Source organism: Cucurbita moschata, unplaced genomic scaffold, assembly GCF_002738365.1.
Source record: "Cucurbita moschata cultivar Rifu unplaced genomic scaffold, Cmos_1.0 Cmo_Scf00032, whole genome shotgun sequence".
NCBI lineage: Eukaryota > Viridiplantae > Streptophyta > Magnoliopsida > Cucurbitales > Cucurbitaceae > Cucurbita > Cucurbita moschata.
In genome coordinates, this window is record NW_019268548.1 from 233,030 (window position 1) to 252,010 (window position 18,981).

General features: G+C 39.1%; 5 protein-coding genes and 1 non-coding gene across 10 annotated transcripts in view; 4 read left to right on the forward strand and 2 right to left on the reverse strand.

The window, feature by feature from the left end:
• LOC111429703 (CBS domain-containing protein CBSCBSPB5) overlaps positions 1-4,091 on the forward strand; it is a 6,227-nt gene extending 2,136 nt beyond the window's left edge. For 2 of the 4 annotated variants that reach the window (XM_023065646.1, XM_023065650.1), the window contains exons 4-16: positions 62-194; positions 296-466; positions 543-621; positions 705-818; positions 902-968; positions 1,229-1,334; positions 1,438-1,496; positions 2,430-2,539; positions 2,623-2,756; positions 2,995-3,080; positions 3,181-3,270; positions 3,361-3,532; positions 3,729-4,091. In XM_023065646.1, the coding sequence (XP_022921414.1) occupies positions 62-194; positions 296-466; positions 543-621; positions 705-818; positions 902-968; positions 1,229-1,334; positions 1,438-1,496; positions 2,430-2,539; positions 2,623-2,756; positions 2,995-3,080; positions 3,181-3,270; positions 3,361-3,532; positions 3,729-3,754 (1,347 nt within the window). In that variant the 3' untranslated portion in view covers positions 3,755-4,091. Of the gene's footprint in view, positions 1-61; positions 195-295; positions 467-542; positions 622-704; positions 819-901; positions 969-1,228; positions 1,335-1,437; positions 1,497-2,429; positions 2,540-2,622; positions 2,757-2,994; positions 3,081-3,180; positions 3,271-3,360; positions 3,702-3,728 lie in introns of those variants that run through there. The other 2 variants (XM_023065647.1, XM_023065648.1) reach the window with 2 other exon arrangements.
• Positions 4,092-4,436: 345 nt separating this feature from the next.
• LOC111429704 (non-specific phospholipase C6-like) lies at positions 4,437-6,977 on the forward strand. Its single transcript, XM_023065651.1, has 3 exons — positions 4,437-5,752; positions 6,166-6,342; positions 6,453-6,977. Exons 1-3 carry the CDS (start codon positions 4,669-4,671, stop codon positions 6,749-6,751), a joined length of 1,560 nt encoding a protein of 519 aa, XP_022921419.1. The 5' UTR covers positions 4,437-4,668; the 3' UTR covers positions 6,752-6,977.
• Positions 6,978-7,023: 46 nt separating this feature from the next.
• Positions 7,024-8,824, reverse strand: LOC111429707 (mediator of RNA polymerase II transcription subunit 30). Its single transcript, XM_023065656.1, has 3 exons — positions 8,236-8,824; positions 7,785-7,880; positions 7,024-7,335 (listed from the first exon to the last, which is right to left on the reverse strand). The coding sequence occupies exons 1-3, from the start codon at positions 8,635-8,637 to the stop codon at positions 7,237-7,239; spliced, it is 597 nt and encodes a 198-aa protein (XP_022921424.1). The 5' UTR covers positions 8,638-8,824; the 3' UTR covers positions 7,024-7,236.
• A 34-nt stretch (positions 8,825-8,858) lies between these two features.
• TRNAS-UGA lies at positions 8,859-8,940 on the reverse strand. The gene has a single exon. It is a non-coding gene; the product is annotated as a tRNA-Ser (tRNA).
• A 1,325-nt stretch (positions 8,941-10,265) lies between these two features.
• Positions 10,266-14,361, forward strand: LOC111429905. 2 transcript variants are annotated; one of them, XM_023065980.1, is made up of 2 exons: positions 10,266-10,421; positions 11,206-14,361. In XM_023065980.1, exon 2 carries the CDS (start codon positions 11,364-11,366, stop codon positions 13,869-13,871), a length of 2,508 nt encoding a protein of 835 aa, XP_022921748.1. In that variant the 5' UTR covers positions 10,266-10,421; positions 11,206-11,363; the 3' UTR covers positions 13,872-14,361. The 2 variants fall into 2 exon arrangements, with proteins under 2 accessions (XP_022921748.1, XP_022921749.1); XM_023065981.1 differs by lacking the exon at positions 10,266-10,421 and adding an exon at positions 10,432-10,891.
• A 1,048-nt stretch (positions 14,362-15,409) lies between these two features.
• LOC111429907 (nuclear transcription factor Y subunit C-1-like) lies at positions 15,410-18,565 on the forward strand. Its single transcript, XM_023065982.1, has 2 exons — positions 15,410-16,335; positions 18,308-18,565. Exons 1-2 carry the CDS (start codon positions 15,677-15,679, stop codon positions 18,309-18,311), a joined length of 663 nt encoding a protein of 220 aa, XP_022921750.1. The 5' UTR covers positions 15,410-15,676; the 3' UTR covers positions 18,312-18,565.
• Positions 18,566-18,981: the final 416 nt, after the last annotated feature.

Sequence of the window (18,981 nt, forward strand, 5' to 3'; positions counted from 1 at the left end):
AAAAAAAAAAAAAAAAAAAAAAAAAAAAAACTAATATATTCATTTTTCCTTTTGATGGAAGGATATAGCAACGAGGGTAATTGCTTGTGGAGTTAATATTGAAGAAACACCAGTGTCCAAAGTTATGACGAGGAATCCAGTCTTTGTTCTTTCTGACACCCTAGCCGTGGAAGCCCTCCAGAAGATGGTTCAAGGTTCTTATGCTTCTGAGAAGCACATTCACATTTTAATGTGCCGTGCTGTTTGGTACTTGGTAGTGATTCTTGCTATGTCGGTCTGATATTTGTGTGAACAGGAAAATTTAGACATTTGCCTGTAGTTGAGAATGGGGAGGTCATTGCATTACTTGATATTGCGAAATGTTTATATGATGCTATTGCACGAATGGAAAGAGCAGCTGAAAAGGGAAAGGCAATTGCAGCAGCAGTTGAAGGTGTTGAAAAAAGTTGGGGAGCCTCTGTTTCTGGTCTGTGGATTATCATCTCCTAGGATATTAATACCTTCCAAAAACAACTCTAAATTGTGCTATTATTGATGTACAGGTCCTAATACTTTTATCGAGACACTTCGAGACCGTATGTTCAGACCATCTCTGTCTACGGTACTCCCTGAGAATTTAAAGTAGGTAATACTTTTCTTGGTGAAAAATATTTGGTTTTTAATATCATCTGCATCGCGTCTTTTATTGACGTTTCATTTTCCAGGATTGTTACAGTTCCACCAACAGAAACAGTTTTGATGGCAACAAAAAAGATGCTTGAACTTAGAGTGAGTTCTGCAGTCGTGACAGTTGATAACAAGCCACAAGGAATTCTCACGTGGGTACCATCATAATTCTTCTTCATTTAGGATTTTATAATTAGATACAATTTCACGTATCCTGATATTTTGTCTTTTACAGGTCAAAGGATATTTTGATGCGATTAATAGCGCAAAATCTTCCACCAGAATCCACACTTGTAGAGAAGGTAATTTCTTTCAGCTAGCATGGAGTATAAAGGAGTGTATTGCCTCCCCTCCTGTCAGTACAGTTCTACTGGTTAAATTGAAAGGGGGTGCTGGTTTAGAATGGGGTTCGGGCGGAGATAAATACAACAGAAATTGCAAGATGAATAGATATAAGAGAAACATTACTCTGTATCTTGTAAATTTTGTTTTATTCTCGTTGATTATGCCACATTTGTATTCTTCAGAACTGAATATCACCTCTCTCCGTTTCATGTTGAAGGTCATGACTCCACATCCTGAATGTGCGTCAATTGATACTCCGATAGTTGATGCTCTGCACACTATGCATGATGGAAAGTTCTTGCATCTTCCAGTGATAGACAGAGGTAACGTTTATGTAGTTCTTAATCCTAAGAACAAGAAAAGGTTTCATCTGTGAGCTTAAGCCTATCGTCTTTACTTCTGATACTAACGGTTAATTGGCTGCAGATGGAAACGTTGTTGCTGTAGCTGATGTAATACATATCACCCATGCTGCCGTTGCCACGGTGAGTTCATTAACTTTTGAAACCTTTTGTTTGTTAGTATCGTTGATCTTATTTCTTGATATTGCAAAAGTAAGTGTTAGAACACGATGATATAAAAGATAGACTATGGTCGAGCTATATCACTTTCAAATGGCTATTAAGATGCTCCTGGAAGTGTGGTGTCCAAATTCTTAAGCACGTTTTCCATGATAAGATTTGGAATTTGAAATTAACAGTGTTGTTATTTTCCCAAGAGAAAAATGATCTACGAGTGAGCAGTGTCGTTTGAATTGTCAAGTTGGTATGGAGAAATATTAGACCTTTTGATGTTCTTTGAAAAGTTTTCTATATTTTGTAGCAATAAGAATTGCTCTCATACATGCGGAAATTCAATGCCTTTCCATACATTATTTTTGTATTTAAATAGTCTTATTTTTGTTACTCCTTTATTGTTTGTTGTCTTCATGTTTAAGCGTCGTTAACTAAAATCATCAAGATTCCCCCTCCAGTTTTCTTATGTTCTGCGCCAGCTCTAGCAAGTAACCCGCAATCTCCTCTTCCAGTTCGAAATCTTTGAAGCATGAGGGCTACGTTTTTCACGTCTCTGAATTTTTTGATTTACAGCCTCAAGGGCTAGATAAATTGGTTAATATTATAGGCTCGAGGATTTAACCTAGTAGTCTAGTGTTAAGACCCTGTCGGCCATCTACTTGGGATTCAACCTAGTGAACATTGATGGGGTGGGGATTTTTAGGGACGAAAAACAAAACAATTGTTGACTCGTTTAAAGTCTATGAACTAATGAGCCTCTGGCAGGGAAAAGAAATATTTTAAAATTTTAAAATTAATATAGAATATTTTGGCCGGACTTTGAACAATGTATTTAAATTGCTTGCAGCTTTATAATCTATAATTGTGAAGATTTATGTGACTTCGGCATTCCTTCGTGATTAGGTTGGAAATGCATCTGGAATTGGCAATGAGGCTGCAAGTTCTATGATGCAGAAGTTTTGGGATTCTGCCATGGCCTTATCGCCAATTGAGGATGAAGATGAATTGCGTAGGTTGTGATTGTCAAATAGTTATTACCTTATATTTTTGTAGTTAAAGTTATTTATTTATCTCACACGTTCGTGTGACATTTCAGTGAAAGTTCAATGAGATTGGCTTCTGAGGAAACGGATTTTGTTAGACCTCTTCCCTTTCCATCATCTGGAATGTCAAATACTTTTTCTTTTAAACTTGAAGATAGGAAAGGTCGCATGCATCGATTTTCTTGTGGTATGTTTCTTGTTCTATTTTCGTTGTCTGTCAAATAAGGTAAGATTATTTGTATTTTTAGTAGTAAACTTTGATTGGTAAGACAGCTATGGATGGCTGAAAAATTGGAAGCAAAGCTTGTTCCCTTTTTTCCTTCGTATCTTCCTAGCGAGCTTTTCCAAGTTCGTAGTTAATTTCGGCCTTAATATCCGTTTAAGTTGGCCTGACTGGATTTCTTTGTTGTTCTATCCGAGAGAAGAAACTCGGAATTTAACAGATGTTATAACAGCAATTCTTCAGAGAGTTGGCAATGATATTGACCGCAACCAAGTGCCTCAGATTTTGGTACTCACTCGGACCGATATTTCCAATCTCTTTATTTGGCTTGACATTTTCGTGTTTCCATTATATAAATTGCAACTTATTGATAGCCCACATTTTGTAGTATGAAGATGAAGACCGCGATAAGGTTGTTCTAGCAACAGACGGTGATCTTGCAGCAGCTGTAGAACACGCAAGGTTGGCCGGGTGGAAGGTACCGCATTGGATCATTATTTGTGAATGACGATTTATGCTTGAAAAGAAATGGTTAAACTGAAGTAAAGGACGTGGTGGTTTTGCGCAGTGTCTGAGATTGCATTTAGAATATCCAGGTAGTCACGGTCGCAAACGGGGTTCGGGTGCGGGAATTATGGATTATGCTCAAAGAGACGCATGGGCGTCGGCGTACAGTGCAGTTGCAGCCGGAGCCGCCCTTGTTGCGGGGTTAGGCGTGTTAGCATACATGAGAAGATCTGGTAATTAATTAATAAAATTCATACACATGCTTTTCAATAATTTTGGCCCGAGTAACCTCCGAAATTTGAGCCCTTATTGGGAACAGTCGGAAGAGCCTCGGTGCTTGTGCTTATAATCTGTTTTGGTTGAAAAGGTCATATTTTTTTATGAAGAAAAGTTGTTAAGTTATGGGATTGTTGATTGTGTGCATGAAAGAAATGCCATTCCATTTACACCCGTGAGAGTTGACGAGATGTGGTTCATGTGTCTGAAGGTTTTGCAGCTCCATGAATTCGTGGAGATCTCGAGTATAAGTCAACTTTCTACACTCCTCCATACATAAATATTCTCTTACCTCTCATCTGCTTGCTTGATTTTCTATATGATTGTTGGTCGATGTGAATATATACCACTTCGGGCCAATGCGGAAGAACATGATCACCTTTTATTTTCTTTTTCCGTCTTGGATAAGACTATAAGTGGTGGCTCAGGCTCAAGCTCAAGCCTCCAGTTCCATTTTGAAGTTCTTTCTCCTAAAACTTTTAGCAATAAGCAGATTATTATATAGTATATTGAATACTTGTAATGTTCTTTAATTTTCTATTCATAAGTTTAAATTATATATACAAAACCAATGAAAGATGTGTCATCCGGGGAAGGGAAGGTGTCACGGGGTCGTCTCTGGTTGTCACGCGTTAAATAATAATAATAATGTTTTTTTTTTTATAAATAAAAACAAATAACAATAATGGCTGAGGTTGAAATACTTTGACAGCGAGATTTTTTTTTAATGAAATTAAAAATCCCACAAATGCATGTTATTACTGATTCCAAGCCAAACACAGTCCGTGAACGCCTTGACCTTCCTCTCTTCTTTACTTTTAAATTGCACTGTTTTTGAAACACGCAACACCAGAAACTTCTTCTGCTTCTCTCTCTCTCTGCGTATAAAGCAAAATCCGCTCTTAGCTACTCTCTCTTTCTCTCTCTCTTAGTCACGACCAGGGGATATTGCTTTTTTAAAGTGGCATTTCTCTGTAACATTCTCATCCACAATCCATTTTCCCCATTTTTAAGCGCTCTTTTGCGTTGTTGGAGTAACTTTGGCGGAGTTATCTTCTTCTGTTCTCCCTTCCCTCTGCTCGCAGTGATAGCAATGAGAGGAGGGCGAAGCAAAGTCACAGTTCACTTGCCTTTCATTTTCTTTCTTCTTCTCACTCTCTCATGGATTCCTCAACGCACTTTCCAGCAGCAACCCATCAAAACCGTGGTGGTTTTGGTGATGGAGAATCGTTCCTTCGATCACATGATCGGATGGATGAAGAAATACATCGACCCACGAATCAATGGCGTCACTGGAGACGAATGCAACCCTGTTTCAACCAAGAATCCCAACCCCGAAACCATTTGCTTCTCTGACGACGCTGAGTTTGTAGATCCGGATCCGGGCCATTCATTTGAGGACGTGTTGCAGCAGGTATTTGGCTCTAATTCCATTCCTTCCATGTCTGGCTTTGTGGAACAGGCTCTCTCAATGTCATCAAACCTCTCTGAAACTGTTATGAAAGGCTTCAAACCTGAAGCTGTGCCCATTTATGGAGCTTTGGTTCGTGAGTTTGCCGTGTTTGATAGGTGGTTCTCTTCAATTCCTGGCCCAACTCAACCCAATAGGCTGTTTGTTTATTCTGCAACTTCTCATGGTTCAACAAGCCATGTGAAGAAGCAATTAGCTCTCGGGTATCCCCAGAAAACTATTTTCGATTCACTACATGAGAATGGCCTCGACTTCGGGGTTTACTTCCAGAACATACCCACTACCCTGTTTTACAGAAACTTGAGGAAATTGAAGTACATTTTCAAGTTTCATCCCTACGATTTGCAGTTCAAAAAGGATGCTAGAAATGGGAAGCTTCCCAGCTTAACTGTGATCGAGCCACGGTACTTTGATCTTGTGGGAATGCCTGCAAATGATGACCACCCATCCCATGATGTTGCAAATGGGCAAAAGCTGGTGAAAGAGGTTTACGAGACTCTGAGGGCTAGCCCACAGTGGAACCAAACCCTTCTGATAATCACTTACGATGAGCACGGTGGATTTTTTGACCATGTCAGGACTCCTTTCGTCAATGTCCCGAATCCTGATGGAAACACAGGCCCTGCTCCCTATTTCTTCAAGTTCGATCGGCTTGGAGTCCGTGTGCCTACAATTATGGTTTCGCCTTGGATTAAGAAAGGGACTGGTAAGCCAAGTTCTTCTCACCCCTTAATGTTCTACACTGAATCAACAACCCCTTACAACTTGAAATTGAACCTTATAGTTCTACTCATCTCTCAACAAAAGCAAAGGACTCTCACATGGGTCTGGTCGGTGTTTTTTCTCCTCGCGTGGTTTACAGTCATCCCAGGCTGGCTACTTGGGAAGCCAGTGCCAGGTCGGTGGTGGGAATCCTGAGGCTCCCTCTGGCCAAAGAGTTGGTTGGAATTGGGATCCACGCCAGTTGGAGCTGTTGGGATGAAGATGGTATAGGAACTTAATTAGTGACTGGAAAGAAGGGTGATGCTTGTTTTAGAGTCTGCATCATCAAAATGACTTTATCACATACAAATAGTTGATTGGTGTGTTTATAGCTCTAACTTTCTGTTTGTTTTGCAGTTATAAGCAGTCCCAAGGGTCCTACTCCAAACTCTGAGTTTGAGCATTCCTCAATTCCTGCTACCATAAAGAAAATATTCAATCTCTCCTCTAACTTCCTGACTCACAGAGATGCCTGGGCTGGGACATTTGAGGACATTGTTGGCCAGTTAACCTCGCCACGAACAGACTGCCCAGGTATCATCAATCTATACCGGTTGCGGCACATCGACATTTTCCCAATTGTATACAGAGTTAATCTGATTTCTAATTTCATATTTCGTTAATCTCCCGAACACTTACTGCAGTAACCTTGCCCGAAGTGACACCGTTGAGGAAAACAGAAGCTAACGAAAACAGTGGAGTTTCCGAGTTTCAGAGCGAGGTTGTACAGTTAGCTGCCGTTCTAAATGGTGATCATTTCCTAAGCAGCTTCCCTAATGAAATAAGCGAGAAGATGACGGTTAAAGAAGCACATGACTACACTAGAGGAGCTGTTTCGAGGTTCATCAGAGCAAGCAAAGAGGCAATCAAGTTGGGTGCAGATGAATCTGCCATTGTGGATATGAGATCTTCCCTTACTACAAGATCCTCAATGCACAACTGAATGCATTCTTCTTCGATGGTATAAAACCCCTACACGGCCACAAATTCTTATTCCAGAGGAGCTAGATTTTAGAACTTGCGAACAAGTGTAACTATGTTTCATACGCTGATACCATATGGTTGTTTCTGTGTGCATCCAAGTGTGTTAAGAGTGTTTAATGGGTTTCTGTAGATGATTTCTAAGAAAAACTAAGGTAATCACTACACACGAGTGTCGTTCATTGAAATAGTCAACAAATTTTCTTATATAAAAGGATTCTTCTGCTTCATGGAAATATTGAACCTTTTATTCCCGGTACTTGATTTATCAGAGCCTTAAGTTATATTAACAATCTAGTGCCAATGGCAGATTTATAATCCCAGTTTCATTGAAGAGATATATAAAGAAACGTTCTAATAACAGCTCATCTTATAAAGAAACAGAGCAAGACATTCTCAAATTACGACAGCTAGATTAGTGAGGAGACTCAACGCTAGTCATGTTTTTCATACAGAACAAGGACTTTGCCATGTAGATACATCAGCAACAAGTTCTCGTAGTTGATCTATCAGAAGCTTTATATGCAAGTTCTTAACCATAAGTTCCTGCAAACACACCGCAGATAGGACCCTTGTAAGATAGCAGTTGAAAGAAAAAGAAGATGTCATTTCTAGGAAGAAGCATATTACCTATAATATCCATGACAGAACCTCCATAACGTTATTAGTTTCACTATTTGATTTTCTCAATTGCCTATTTAGTTTCAAAATCTTTCCTTAGATTAGTTCTGATATACAACAAACAATAAGACAAACAGAACTGTTGTCTTGAAATCTTTAAAGACCTTCTCAGTTTCATCAATATTTGTACATATTTTAGTAAATTTTACTATATATTTACCTCCAAAGTCTTATATAAGTAAATTATTTCCAGAAATATTTGGTTCCCAGATGAAATCTTTGCCACAAAATTCTAACTGGTTGTAATCCTAAGAGTCTTGAAGAAAAAATAAATTACTGACATGAATTTACAAGCTGAAGATACAATAGAATACCTTTCTGAGATTAGAGAGGTGTTGTTCCAACTTATCAATTTCAGATTGGTCTGCAGGCGATGCATGACCGCTTGTACCCGATTCATGTGCTTTTGCCTATCAATAAACCATGAAACTCTGATTTAAGTCGCTTAATCGGCATAAGTGAACAACAAGTCAATGCAGTTAGCAATCTATCAAATTCATAGACATGGCTTAAGTCCACGCATCTATCAGCAGTGGTGAAAATGAAAACCAGGTCGAATGTAGTATCTGCAATCTATCAAATTCAGGAAGAATTTTAGGCACTCGGCGGAAATTGAATACAAAAATTCCATGTTCTCCACAAAGCATTTTGTAACATGGGGGAACCAAATATCTCCGAATCAATCTCGAATTTTGCCAAATGAGAAATGAGAAACGCTGGCTGATGAACAAAGTCCAATAAGAGGAAGATCAGTCAGTAATTTACCTTCTGAGAATTGGGAATTGCAGCAAGAATAGCACGAAGTGCAAGTACTGAATTCTTGTAGCGAACACGGGCCTCCTCAAGGGCTCCCCCACTACCGCTGCCTCCGCCACTGCTGGTGTCGGTGTGATGGTTTGTGCTTTCCGAACTTGCATCGCCGTTTACAACTCCATTAGTGGAATGCGAAGATGGAGCATTTGGGCTGGCAATTGTTAAACCAGAAGTAGTCGTTGTTGCCGTTGAAGAAGTGGTGGACCATAATGTGGGATTGCAGAGCTCGTCATTCATGGAGTATAGGATCTGGAATGCGGATTCTATCGTTTCCTCAAGATGCTTGATGCCCTCCATTGCAAGCTCTTGAGTTGTCTGGGGAAGAGACAAAACATTAGTGGGTTTCTCTTCCATCAAATTTTTCCAGAACAAAAAACAGAAGCTTTTGTGCTGCTACGCCAACCGAAAATCCACCGAATTCGTAGAGAGAGCCTTCGGAATCAACCAAAATCCCAATTCCGACTTTCAATCACACTTCTGATGTTCACATGAAACCCTAACCCTCATCGGTAAATTGAAATCGAGGAAGCCAAAAAAAAAAATAAATAAATAAAACAAATGAAATTAAAAATAATCGTCGACAGCAGGGTTCGAACCTGCGCGGGCGAAGCCCAACAGATTTCAAGTCTGTCTCCTTAACCACTCGGACATATCGACTTATTGATAAAATGGTGATTAATTATTTAAATAATATAAATATCATCAGATTTCAAGTCTAGCAAAATTGTGACAGAATGGTGCTTTCTTGGTAGTTTCTCACATAATAACGCCTTGAATTTAAAGTTTATTTCTTGATTGACTCATACCTATAGTTGCTTATTGTTTCTACCAAGCCTAGATTTGCTGCTTCAGCTACATATTCAAGATCGACCGCCTTAACTGTTAAGTTAGCTCATTTGATGGTTCAAGTTTCTTGTTATCCACAGCCTTTGCCTCGTCCTGCAGTTTCTATGATGAGATTCCTCTCGCCTCAAGACTTCACCAATGTAAATGAAACTGATGAAGATCTCATTGAATTTCTAACCATTCTTGAAACTGTCATCTTTATTGGTAGCTTAGACACAATAGTTGTGGTGGCATTGTGGGATGATTGTGTGGAACTGAAAGACAGGACAAGGATTCAGAGCACCATTGTTGACTCAAATGTTTGGGCAATTTTAAGATGCATGTACACACACAAAAAGGGTGTGAGGCAGCTTCTTTAATTTCATTGTAAGCGACAGTTTTGTCTTTGATGGCAATGTAACATAAATGCAGACAATATCTGTTCCAAAGGCAGCAGCTCTATACGGCCACATCAATGAATGCCTGCTGTGGCCTTGCTCCTAATAAGCCTTCTTTTCTGTACTCTTCTTAACTTGGCATTTCCTAAACTGCACAATCCTCTTGCATGGGGGGAAGTATCCAATGTCTGAAACGTGGTACTGACCTCTGCATTGATACTGTCTATGGCTGCCTTTTGGCACCCAAATTTCAGCTCACAACCATCTCACAGCACCCACAACACAACTAAATGGAACCGAAGCTATTTGGCTCTGAAGGGAAAGAAAGGACTTCAAAATAGTTCATCTTCACATTGCATATCTATGCTTAATCGGAAATAATCCACCTTGAGTTATGTATTGAAGCGCTTATTATTTGCGTGAAGTAAAACTAATAAGTAGTCAACTTAACCACTCTTCTTGTAAATACAATTTGGTTGCGTGTGTCTGTGTGAAGATGTTGGCATTTATTTGGGAAGAGGATAAAAAACTCATTTAAATTTTTAACTGAATTTGTCTATATTTATGCAAAAAGCATGAAATATTGCAGCCCCAATAACCAGAGTTAAAAGAAAAATAACCGTAGTTAGGGTATTAACCGCATGTGAAAAATAGTTAGGTCAATTTTATAAGCATTAGCAAAAAAATATTTAAAAGACTAGGAAAACTGAGTTGCTATATATATATTAGCCATGCAAATACCCAATTTTCTGCAGGCTGGGGAAATATTTTCACTTGGTGCCATCTGAATTGGGATTTATTTTCCCTTTTTTTTCCACATTCAAAGCGGGGTGGCACAGAGTTTTCATCGACAAAATTGTTATCCAGATTCTTCAATGCTTTCCGGCGATTCACATCTCACAAAAGGGATTTGCTGTACGTTATAATCTTTCCTTACATCCCTTCGCTTTCTGCCATTTCAGGAATATGATCCGTCGCCATTGTTATTAGATTCTACTTCAATAGGATAGAACAATGTAGGGTTTTTGCCAGGGTTACTGAAAATTGGTGTATATGAAACTCTCTGATACCGTAACCAACTGCCCAAACTTTTCTTCGATTGATTTTGTTTCGTTATTGTTTTCCGTGGAGGGGGGTGGTTCCAATGTGAAAAGGGCTTTCTCTATCTTTCGTAATTTCATTCTCTCGAACGCTCCTTCTTGTTGTTCAGCATATGTGGAAGTGTATGGGATAATGATTAGTTTCTTCCTGATAAAATGAGATCAGGGTGATCAATGAACCGGCTGCCCTTCATAAGACTTGGTTCCAGCATCCAACCTACCAATGGATGATTAAACTCTTTAAGAACTGTAGCATGCTCCTTCTGGTACATTCTGATGAAGAATGTAGGTTCCACTATTGCTTTGTTTTTCCTATGTTTTGCTGTTGAAAATGGTCTTATTTAAAAGCTTTTTTGTCTTCATTGTTGAGTTTTCTCGTTATGAAATTCTTGGATCTGATTGACTATCATAGATCTCTGATGGGGTAGAAAATGGATTTGATGGATTAGGCAAAACATTCATTGATATTTTTACATTTATAACTCTCTAGTGAAGCTGTTAATTGCTCCTGTCAATAAATTTCATAAATTTTGGCATGAATTTTGTGTCGCCTACTCTGTCTATCTAAGTATTTTCCTTTATTCCTTTTCTGCTTTTAGGGCTTTCAAGGTTTTGGGTTATTTCTTGATGGTCTATCCAAGGATATTGGTGAATTTACATTGGAGAGCAATCACGTTGATTCGATTATGCTAGCACTTCCAGAAAAGTAGGAGGATAGTCAAGTACTCATCATTAGCAGGATTCCAGTATTGAGGGGATGGATTGCAATAAGGATGATGCCTCTAAGGCCAAGCAGATTGCTGAGAAAAAGTTCGCAGAGATGGACATTGCGGCCGCAGTTAAATTTGCCTTGAGGGCTCACAGCTTGTATCCCAGCCTCGATGGTCTTCCACAATTTATTGCAAATCTGAATGTTTACTTGTCCGCGGAGAAAAGAATTGATGGATGCATTGATTGGTACAGGGTCCTTGGTGTGGATCCATTGGCTGATGAAGAAACCATTAGGAAACATTATAGAAATCTGGCACTCATTCTTCATCCTGACAAAAACAAATCAATTGGTGCAGATGGGGCTTTTAAAATTGTATCTGAAGCTTGGAGCTTGTTGTCTGACAAAACCAAAAGAGAAGCATTTGACCAAAAGCGGAATATAAGAGGTATGGCTATGAAGTCCACTGAAATTAGGTCATCAGTTCCAATTGTTCGGAATGGTTTCCATAATCTCTCCCCCAATCATAATTCGAATAGATGGCATTGGAGAAGTGATGATGAGGTCCTTTCTGCTCCAGCTTCTCATCCAGTGAAACCCACGTTTTGGACAATTTGCAATTCATGCAAGGTGCATTTTGAGTATCTCAGATCTTATCTTAATCATAATCTTGTTTGTCCCAACTGCTGCATATCCTTTTTGGCTGTTGAGAACCCATCCCCACCGTTCAATCTGAATCCGTCATCCTCTCCACGAACTTTCAACATTCAGCAACAGGCTTCCAGTGCATACAGCCATTTCAAGAAATCATTTAGTGTGGAAAAGACAGAGTTTTCTCCTAGAGGTGTGGACGCAGCAGGATATAGTAGTACCAATTCCATGCGTAAATCTTTTCAGTCTGGTACATCATGTAAGCACAGAGCAGCTGAAAGTAGGAAAACATCAGCTTCTTCAGCAGCTAAAGCTTTTAGTTTCTTCAAACCATCATCTCCAAAGATGAATATGGGGCATAAAGATGGCAAATTGGCAGCTAAGGAAGTGGAGTCTTCTCTGAGAGAAGATCACGCTCGCGACAAAGGGGATGGTGGTTTTGCCTCTACATCCTGCAATGACAGTGCCTGTTCTGCACACAAAGGAGATAGACCAAAGAAAAAAAGACGCATAACAGGGCATAAAATGTCAGGTAATATCAGAGACTTTCTTAAAAAAATGGAAATAGAAAATGGAGGGATTATAAAGGAGAGTAGCGGGTCCCAAAAATATAGCTTTGAAGGAAGAAGGTCAATCACTGGAAAATTTAGATCTGCTAATAATACAAGGGAGCTTTCCCAGCTGGAATTGCGACAGATGTTGATGGGGAAGGCTAGGAATGAAATCCACAAGAAGCTTAATGAATGGAAGGCGGACGTGTCTTCGACTATTTTGCAAAAGACAGAGAATTCTAACAAGGATCTTGTTGAAGAGAAAGAGGGGAAAAGTGTTGTTCTAAATGGTATGAAATCCAGTAAATATTTGAATACTGTGTGTCGTAAAGATGAATTGCGGACCAAATGTCCTTTACCTCCAAGTTCTGGCGAGCGTCCAGACACCAAGGCTTCTGAATCTTTCTCCATGAGTGTTCCTGATCCAGATTTTCACGATTTTGACAAGGATCGTGCAGAAAAATCGTTTGGTAGTAATCAGGTTTGGGCTGTTTATGACGATGATGATGGTATGCCCCGATATTATGCCATGGTTCGTAAAGTTATATCGTTAAAACCATTCAAAATGAGAATCAGTTGGCTTAATTCCAAAAGTAACACTGAATTGGCCCCATTGAACTGGATTGGTTGTGGATTTCCGAAGACAAGTGGGGATTTTTGGATCGGTAAGCATGAAGATTATGGCTCTCTCAATTCGTTCTCACACAAGGTTAAGCAGGTAAAAGGCAAGAGAGGAGCTATTAGAATATTTCCTAGTAAAGGAGATGTGTGGGCGCTGTATAGGAATTGGTCTCCTGATTGGAATGAGCTTACCCCAGACGATGTTATTCACAAATATGACATGGTGGAAGTCCTTGAGGATTACAATGAAGATAGAGGGGTTGCTGTTGTTCCGTTAGTTAAAGTTGTTGGATTCAAGACTGTGTTTCAGCAGCACATCGATCCATCAAAGATCCAGAATATTCCCAGAGAAGAAATGTTTCGATTTTCTCACCAGGTCCCTTCGTGCTTGCTTACTGGTCTTGAAGGTCAAAATGCTCCTTCTGGTTGCTGGGAGCTCGATCCTGCTGCAACGCCTTTGGAACTTCTTCAAGTTGCCAAGGAAGCTGAAATAGAACTAGAAGAAGCGATTCAGAGCGCTGAACAAGCTACGGATGGACATCCACTCGAGGATACAAAAACTGCTAAAGTAGCAAACCTTGAGAATAATGTAGAAACGACTATGAAAGATGTTAAAGTTAAGGATAAACTGATGATGCATAATGGAAATAAGAAAGTTCAAAAGATGATGGTGTATAGCCGGAAGCGGTTCCGGGGAAAAGTGGCAATTGGCGCCGAGTTATCAGCACATTAGAAAACTTTTGAGAAGTTGTTCTCAGATGAACATATACCATAGACATGAGGATAGCAGCAGCAAAAAGCCATACACAGTACAGCTTCTAAGCACCAATCCTCCAGCCTAAACCTTTTTTTGATTTTATTTTGTTCATTTCATTCGTCTCCTCGACCGTGAGAGATATTAATTGGCGATACATGCGGAGAAGTATTTCTTTAGTCTGGTTTTACTATCTCTGCACTGTTTGGGCTATACAATTTTGTCTAGTTTTTGACACCCTCAATACTAATTTCAGTTTCAGTTCTGTGGGGAGCTCGGAGAGTGTTGGAAAAGGCAGTTTCCTTTGGCTTTGATGGACCACATGGTATATGGCATCGTAGCTCCAGATTGATAGGCTAATTCAACTGTTTGCTCCAAAAGATGTAATTACTTTTACTTGTACATTCGAGACCCATTATGACCCAGTACAATATTCACTCTTTTTAATGATAAATCCGGTTGGTGCAAATCTGAGTTGTTGGATATACATATATCTGGATGGTGCATGGCTCTTGATTTCCTTTACAAATTCTTGCTTCCTTGCTTGGCTGCCTACAGAGAAAGCAACTCAAAGTCAAATGATCCGAAGAGAAGAGGAATATATGTTAATTATGGAAAGCTGTTTATAGTTCCATTTTGATTGTTGCCTCTCATATGTTTTTTGTGTGATGGGGTAGTAGGAATGGAATATATAATGATGATCTGTTTGAGGAGATTGAAATAGATTTCACAATCTCACAGCGTGTTTGACTGGAATCCAAATCTGATCTGTTGAAAGGAGAAGGCTAAATGTGAAGCCCTAACACTCATAAATTATGGAAGAGGTACATTCTTATTCTGTTGTGTTCATTTAACGTTGCAGGAAAATGAAGGGCGCATAATATGCGGTCTGCCTTCCAAAGCATCAATAACTGGGTACGCACTTTGACTGACTGAATTAATATGTGTGAAATTTTGTTGAACAGCAACAGTTTTGGTTGTTCACAGTTCATTCTTTGAGCTTTGTAGAAAACAAATTAAGGAATCTAGAAAATAGACTAATGGATGGTTGTTTTATTGCGTTGAAGTGTTTGTGTGCTGAGAGAAGTGGCTTGAAAATAAAGAGGGAAATAGAGAGAAAGAAGTGAGTGGGCATGTGGTTAAAGAAAAGGCATTGTCTGCCGCAATGCCAAACCTACTTTTGGCCATTGGACAACTTGTACAGCTTCTTGCAGAAACTTCTTCGGGGCTTTTGGGGGCTCAACACTTTTTCTTTTTTTTTTTTTTCTTTTTTAAAAAAAAAAAAAATCAAAATCAGGAAAAGGAAAAAAGCATTGTTCTTGTTTTGCAATAAAAGTTTTAGAACAAATTTTGGTCTGAATTAATCTCGATTCTTTTGTATGCCATCAAATTAGGTTTTAGAATTCCATATTTCATATTTGCACTCGAAAAGGAAAGAAGAAAAATCCTGTGATTAATTAAAAATATATATATATAGATTAATTGAAAAATAAAGAAATTAGGGGTGAGTGATGAAATGTTTAAAACGCCAGGGGTGGAGGGTGGAGGCAGGGAAACGAATCCTCTGACTCAAAGCCTGTTTGTTTCCTTATCTCAATTCTCAACTCTTTTGGGAGTTCTTTCTTTCTTCCTTCTCCGCCACTTCAAGATTTCTCCCTTTTTTAAACCTCTCCTCCCCCAAATCACTTCCTCAAATCTGCTCCTCACTAGATCCCACCATCCTCCCATTAAATCCCCTGCTGCATTTGGCCAAGCCCTTCTGGAACTGCCGCCCTCGTCGGCCGATGGAGAGCAACAACCAAGCCCAATCCTCCCCTTACCCTCCTCCTCAGGCCCCTGTTCCGGCCCCTCCCTTACACCACCTCCTTCAGCAGCAGCAGCAGCAGCTTCAGATGTTCTGGTCCTTTCAGCGTCAAGAAATCGAACAGGTTAATGACTTTAAAAACCATCAGCTTCCTTTGGCCCGCATTAAGAAGATCATGAAAGCCGATGAGGACGTGCGTATGATATCCGCTGAGGCACCCATTTTGTTCGCCAAGGCGTGCGAGCTCTTCATTCTTGAACTCACGATTAGGTCATGGCTCCACGCGGAAGAGAATAAGAGGCGGACATTGCAGAAGAATGATATTGCAGCAGCCATCACGAGGACCGATATCTTTGATTTCTTGGTTGATATTGTGCCTAGGGATGAGATCAAGGACGAGGCTGGGTTGGGTGGCATGGTTGGAGCCACTGCCAGTGGAGTGCCGTACTATTATCCGCCTATGGGCCAACCGGCAGGGCCCCCTGGGGGGTTGATGATTGGGAGACCAGCAATGGATCCCACCGGAGTCTACGCTCAGCCGCCGTCGCAGGCGTGGCAATCAGTGTGGCAGCCGGCCGCAGAGGATGGTTCTTACGCGAGTGGGGGCAGCAGCGGGCAGGGCAATCTTGATGGTCAGAGGTAGGTGTTTATGGTTATTTGTGTCATTTGAATTAGTAATGCACAATTTAAGAATACGTCTTTAAGCGTCATCTTGCGTTCCATCCAGATTTGTGCCATGATCAAGCTGAATTGAATTCTTTCTTTTTCATGTTTTTACTGATTCCACATTTACGTCTTCTTTATCGGGAGATTGCATGTTGGGATTGTTGCCTTTTTCCTCTTTCCTTACTATTGAGTAATCCCCCAACAAGAATGTGCTGATTTGATGAGTAATTTTCAGGATTTTATAGGATTTTGTCTCTTTGGTGCTGTTGGGTTTAAAGCTTCATTTTGGGTTTTGCTGTCTAATAACTTTTGTAATCTTTTCTCTCTTTTTGATGAATCTAATTAAATGTTTTAAAAGAAACCTTATCCTTTGGCCTTTGCTTGACAGGTTATCTTATTTTCCTCCCTCTCCCTCTCCCTCTCTTGTCTATATGAATCGCCCATCAAGTATCAATATCAGTAGCTTTCCTTTTTATTAATGCCAATTGGAGGAATTTTTGTAACCCTCTTGAATTGGTTGATTTCTTATCACTCACCCTTCTTTTATATCTTCTTTTTTCACGTAATGAAGATCTCTCTGTCTCTTAATGAAACAAAGGTTTCAAATCGACAGTAACAGCAATGGTTGAGGATGGTTGTGAAAGCCTTTGGATTCAATCAGTTGATTCTATAACAATAAAAAAAACCCTTTTAAGCACATCTCATGGTTATTAATTCGTTCACCACTTATGACTATTCAATGCTGTATGATGACAGATTTTACTATTTGAGAATATTAAAGGTGGAAATTTGAACTTACTACCTCATAGAGAAAGTAAAAATGTCTTTCAACTCCCAAGTTATATCCATGTTTCCAAAAGGTGTCAGTGCAATAAAAACAGTTGGAAGAGATAATTTGGAAATCAACGTCCTTGCATAAGGATGGATGAGGGTGTTGGTATTAGTGTTATAGATACCATTCCTTGACGAAGAAATGCCCCTGCATGGGGTCAAAAGCTCGTGTTGGTCACTTTTTAGTAGATTGGTTAAAGAATTGTTCAATGATTTAGTGCTCCCTCCTACTAAGCACAATTCTTCATAAAAATACATCCAATTAGGAACGAGGATGTGGCTGCTTGTGGATTGAGAAGGTGTTGAATAAAAGAGGACTATGTTGAAGTCTCCAAGGTGTGGACTGTGACCTAATCACTAATTACAATACTATTCTAATCACTAATTACAATACTATTCTAATCACTAATGAGGTAATTGAAGACGTAAGAAGAAGAAAGAAGGGTTAGATGGTGAAATTACATCTTGACAAAGGTTGGTTTTTTTAGAATATCACAGGTTGGTATTTTTTAGAATTGAATTTTCTTCTTAAAATCCTTCAGTTAGAAGATTTTGGTGCGAAATGGATGAGATAGATGCTCTTAGTAGGCTCCAAAACAGGAGTGGTAGCTAGCTTGCTTAAAGTATTAGAAATAGGCAAGGATGGTCCAACTTTTAGTTGCCCCCAATTCAATGGAAGATATTGTTCTTGTTTGATCATATGATGATGGAAACTTCAAAAGTTTGTTTATGATGCTGAATATATTTGAGAAGCACTCCGTGTTGAAAATAAATTTCAGTACATCTTCCATCTTCCCTTGCTGAGATTAGTACAGACGTGGAAGGCATTTGTGACTAGAGGTGGTGTGACTTGTGAGATTTAATTACAAGGCCCAGAAGCTTCCTTTCTGCTACACTTATGTCCACTCGATGATAGCCTCCCTCTTAAACACACACATATATCATCACATTAACTGTTCATCAAAGATATTTGAAAATAAATTGGCGTGCACATCCAAATACTGAAGGAAAGGTGTCAAAAATTTGTATGGAAGTTGATGTTCAAAATTATATCCCAACTTGTTTGTCATTCTTAGGGTTCTGATTCTGATTCTGATGTTTGTTTCCCCTGCAGTTAAGCAATTCTTGTGTAGATGATCTGCTGTGTGGTGCCAATGAAAAGATGATGCGTTTTGCTGATGCTATCCAGGGCGTAAAACTAAGTGTATTTTTCTTTTATGTTTCCTTCTTTTGGAACGGGGTTACCCTTAGAGACTTGTAAAAACTTTTACTAGATGTCGTGGAATTGACATTGCTTTTCTTAAATTGCTTGCTGTTTCTACGTTGCTGATATCAATTTGCTTTTACAATTTGGTTAAGATAACTTTTCTTACCTTGTTGACCTCAGGAGCGTTATGTTGGACTCCTTTTTTATATGTTTAGGACATGTTGTGTAGACTGAACAAACTCAAAGTGATGGTGAAAAGGGCAAGTCTTCTTGAATCTATAACATTAGATGTTGTTCCTAAGTGCAAAAATTAGATTCATTCATTTTTAACGCTTAAAAAATGGCTCTGTTGTAAACCCTTGATAGAGACAAAAAAGATGAACAAGAAAAGGGTGTGAAGGGAAAAGAGACCAAAGGAGGACTGAAATCATATCTTTGTTTTTTAGTTGTCTTACTTACACTTGGGATTATTTGTTTTATTATTTTATTTATTTATTTTAAATTAAGTTTATAAACTCTATTTTTGTTATCACTTTCTTCTACTATTGTTCTTTTTATATATATATATATATATATAAATT